The sequence below is a fragment of the Polistes canadensis genome, unplaced genomic scaffold (genome assembly GCF_001313835.1).
Source record: "Polistes canadensis isolate GaletaPanama2010 unplaced genomic scaffold, ASM131383v1 scaffold_69, whole genome shotgun sequence".
Lineage (NCBI taxonomy): Eukaryota > Metazoa > Arthropoda > Insecta > Hymenoptera > Vespidae > Polistes > Polistes canadensis.
Window position 1 is genome coordinate 297,690 of NW_014569616.1, and position 4,523 is coordinate 302,212.

A 4,523-nucleotide genomic window follows, 5' to 3' on the forward strand; every position below is an offset into this window, starting at 1 on the left:
AAAAAAAAAAAAAAAAAAGAAAAAAAATTGAGAAATTGGAGATGATGCAGGAAGGACTTGTAACGTAATTACGTAAAAAGGAAGTACGGCTATATATAAATACACAAAGAGAGAGAGAGAGAGAGAGAGAGAGAGAGAGAGAGAGAAAAGATAATATTAAAGTACACAATTTTATATAAAAAACAATAAGAAAAAATTAGTAATACTAAAAAAAAGAAAAACAAAAAGGAAGAGAAAAATGTAGGTTAAAATTTAGTCTATAATTGATAAAGAAAAAAATACTTAGAGGAATCAATATATGTGATATGACATACGGGTGTAGTTTCATATATATAAAAGCGTGTCGACCAACGTCCGAAATAATCTTGTCTCTCCGTGATATAGTTAAAGAGATAGAAAGAGAGATAGTAAGATAGATAGATAGATAGAGAGAGAAAGAGAGATAGATAGAGTGAGAGAGAGAAAGAGAAAGAGAAGGAGAACGAAAGAAAAGAGAGAAAATAAATAGAGAAAAAGATGAAACACTGTAGACGTCAGAGATAGGTCGAGAATAACGCAGTAGTTGGCGGTAGGATTCTTGCGAGGCGTTCGAATCGGTTTGAATTTGAGCGCCCTTCGCGCCATTCGTTACGGCAGATGCACGAAGGTCAAAAGTATTTTAAAAATAAGGCCGTAGGCATTGGCAGATTGGTATGGCAGTGGACGTTAAGGGTCGAATGGCGTTGTAATGGCAAAAAGTTTGCTAAAGGTGAGTAATCTATTATCGCGTTAAAGATAATCGTTCGATTAAAAGTTAATCGTGTACGGTGTTGTAATGTATAACGTTAGGATTAAATGTAAATAAAAGGTAACGTTGTTGGTACGAGAATTGGTTAGAAAATCGGCAAATTAAGAAACGGAGTTTTCCACGGAGGCAGGAGAAGGCTCGGTCGTGTGGTTTAGACGAGCCACGGCCGACAATGGCGCCCAAGCATCGCGAATATTGACATTGCCGAAAACATTATCTTCCTCGTATTGGATATTTGTCGTTTACGTGGGTGGTTACGTACTGCGTCGTAATTAGCGATCTAACCTCGTATCGTATGTAAGATCTCGCGTTATCGCTAGAGGATTCATCGCGAATCGGTTGACTCGTTAGTCGAGGTTATGCCAAAAATGTATGTTTTCGGCACGTATAGTAGCGACGCGTGAACCCTGAAGGGTTTTACAGTTATACTGCAATGTGGCACATTTGCAGAAGCACGGAGGACGTTGTGTTGGTTTAGAGTCGCGATATTATCATCGAAGAGGTATCGTCAGGACTATAGGAGGGAGAGAGTGTGCGCGCGGGGAACTCGTGTGAGTTATTGTTTTAAGGGTTAGGGAGAGTCATTCTCTATTTGTTCAGGGTGATCAGATTTTTCAGTGTCGGACAGTTCAGGGCAGCTAGTTTGGTTGTAGGGCTGGGATTGGAGATAGACAAGATGGACCAGCAGTATTGCCTACGGTGGAACAATCACCCAGCCAACCTTACTGACGTACTCAGTTCGCTGCTTGCCAGAGAGGCACTTTGCGACGTTACCTTGGCTTGCGTTGGAGAAACCTTTAAGGCGCACCAGACGATACTCTCTGCTTGTAGTCCTTACTTCGAGACTATTTTCCTCCAGAACAATCATCCCCATCCGATAATATTCCTGAAGGATGTCAACGATACAGAAATGAAAGCGTTGCTGCACTTTATGTATAAGGGAGAAGTTAACGTTAGTCAGCATGTACTACCGATGTTCCTCAAAACAGCTGAGGCGTTACAAATCAGAGGCCTCACAGATAATAGTGTAAATAACAAGACAGGAGAAAAGAGTCCTTCGCCTGAACCAGAAACACAAACTGGTATCAGGCATACAGATTCGCCTAATCTCCAATCGCATCCTGAAAAGAGGAAAAGAAAATTTTCTGGCAGCTATGATGTTTCGCTTACTGGGCCTCCTAGCGAAAGATTCTTGTCTGATTCTCAGGTACGTACTAATGGTACACTCCGATGAGTATTATCGACTAGACTACGTCTTCTTATTCCTCTTTTTATATTTTGGAGTAAATTCATGAAAATAGGAATGAAAACAATAAACAACGACAACTTCTTCCGCTCTATTACGATAGAAGTGCAAGTATAATTAAACTTCCAAATGTAACTCTTTTAAGTAACCATTTTCATCGCAAGACATTTCCATTTAATGATTTTTAAAATATTATACCTTTTTCTTTTTTTTTCTTTTACTTACAGTACATTTCTGTCTGATAACGATCGTTTCATTGTTATCAATAAATTACACATGTATATATGATTACACAGCTTTCCAAATAACTTTGCCTGTGACCTTGGAATTTTGACTAAAGAGATAATATCTATCATTTGATTCATGAACATGATAACTATATTTGCAGCATTTATTATAATAGTAAGAGCTTCTTTGCTATTTATTTTTTAAAAATATAAAATATACTTTTATTCATTTATATTTTTTAAATTAAGAGTTTATACATGGCATCGACAAAAAATTACAAATATTAAATACAACCATTATTTTTGTCTCCTTTATCGAAAGAAAACATTCTTTCCATTAATTATACAAATAAATTTAGTTTAGCAATATTATATATATTTCTAGAGGATCAAAATATGTATTTGTTATTTCAGGTATCTTCGCAATGTAATTATAAATCAAGTCCGCCTATTATTCCAAAGGTAAATAATGCCCTGGGAACAGAATTAGAGGATGGTAGTCGACCTATGTCTCCTGCATCGCAACCGCAAGCTCCTATCAAGCAAGAATTAGACCACCACTTATCGGATTTCCATGACAATATATCTCTCCCAGTAAGTAACATTTGTTTATTATTTATACTATTAAATTATTCAATTATTATTTTTTCTTACTATTAGATTGTTATTAGATTTTGTGTAATGTTGATGTTGTATTAAGCGTGTGCAATTTTTTGTATTCTTCCTTTTTTAATATAAGACTACGCATTATTTTTTTCAGCGATGTTATAATAGTTTTTTGGTAGATAGTACCGGTGGAAAAATATATGTATACCTTTTATAAAATTTATCAACGTGCTGTATTTGTACTTGACATATATTGTTCCACCATATTTTTATCGTAATACTAACTTATTTTCCAGAATAATTTTCTTTATCTATATTTTAATTTCCATTAAATGGCTTTTTAAGTGTTTTATACTTTTTATATTTGTAAATATATAACCAAAATGGAGGAGAATATTACCAACATTTATCAGCGGTGTCTGCGATTATATTGTTATCCAAAGGCAAAATGTGTAATTACATTTTGTCTTAGTTGAATTTTTTCTTATGTCAGTGTTTCGTTACTATTCCCACAATTAATGATGATTATATATTATCATCATATATGTGACTACGCAGTCAAAAGAGACACGGAAAGGAAGGGATTTTAAGAATAAAGAGATGCAAAATTGGCTTCTTGTACGCATAAAAAGATTCAATGAAAATGTGTCGATTAAGCACATATCCTTTCCTTCTCTGTTGACAGACTAATGTGGAGTGGATAGTTCAAAGGGATGGGAAGAGTGACGAAACAATGGACGTACAGAACATGACTCCCAATCATCCAGATTCAACTGTGATGCGAGTTTCACGAGAAAGTACCATCATGGCTGGAGGTTCTTTATGTATCAATGTGTCAGGAACTATGCGAGAATTTGAGGATCAACATAGCTCTTTGCAAAATCGTATCTTTCCTATAAACTCACAACATTCTGAATATAAGAACGACAATGTAGGGTCCAATTTGCAGTATATGTCTTTGTCAGATTATAGTAAAAATGTTAAATTGTCATCAATTAATAACAACGATCTATCAAGATCTATGAGAGTAAATAATTTACAACAGGAAATGCCAGTGATACAGTCTACTTTGCGTAACACTTTGCAACGTAATATTTTTCAAGGTAGAAGGGCTGGTAAATTTAAACTCAGCTGGTTAAATGCATATCAGTGGCTTCAATACGACAAACAGTCAAATCTTATGTTTTGCAAATATTGTAGAAAATGGAGCAATTCCATTCCAGAAATACGTACCTCTTTTGCTGCAGGAAATGGCAATTTTAGATTAGAAATTATAAATCATCATGATAAATGCAAGGCTCACAAACTATGCGTAGCTAAAGAAAGCGGTACTAAAGAAAATTACTCTTATATTAAAAACACTTGTTGAATACTCGCTTCGACAAGCATTCTTTTTGTTATTGATTCATGCTTATAATTTTTTATATTTGCATCCAATATATCAATATTATTGTATTATATATATTTTATGTATAATATTTTATGAGATACAATCATATTAATATATTGGAAAAAAATATACGTGCATACAACACTCTTTTTGTTTTTTTTGTACATGCATGTTGTGTTGTATATTTATGAGATATTTTATAAAGACAATTTTTTTTATTGAAATATATATATATATATATTTTTACTTAAAATTATTTTTTATTTA

At 33.9% G+C, this 4,523-nt stretch overlaps 1 protein-coding gene across 3 annotated transcripts in view; it reads left to right on the forward strand.

Moving 5' to 3' along the window:
* The window catches only part of LOC106786234 (hypermethylated in cancer 2 protein-like), a 12,877-nt gene extending 8,620 nt beyond the window's left edge, over positions 1 to 4,257 (forward strand). The window contains exons 1-4 of one of the 3 annotated variants that reach the window (XM_014747387.1): positions 448 to 748; positions 1,441 to 1,994; positions 2,675 to 2,854; positions 3,552 to 4,255. In XM_014747387.1, coding sequence (XP_014602873.1) covers positions 637 to 748; positions 1,441 to 1,994; positions 2,675 to 2,854; positions 3,552 to 4,235 — 1,530 coding nt within the window. In that variant the 5' untranslated portion in view covers positions 448 to 636 and the 3' untranslated portion in view covers positions 4,236 to 4,255. The other 2 variants (XM_014747389.1, XM_014747388.1) reach the window with 2 other exon arrangements.
* Positions 4,258 to 4,523: the final 266 nt, after the last annotated feature.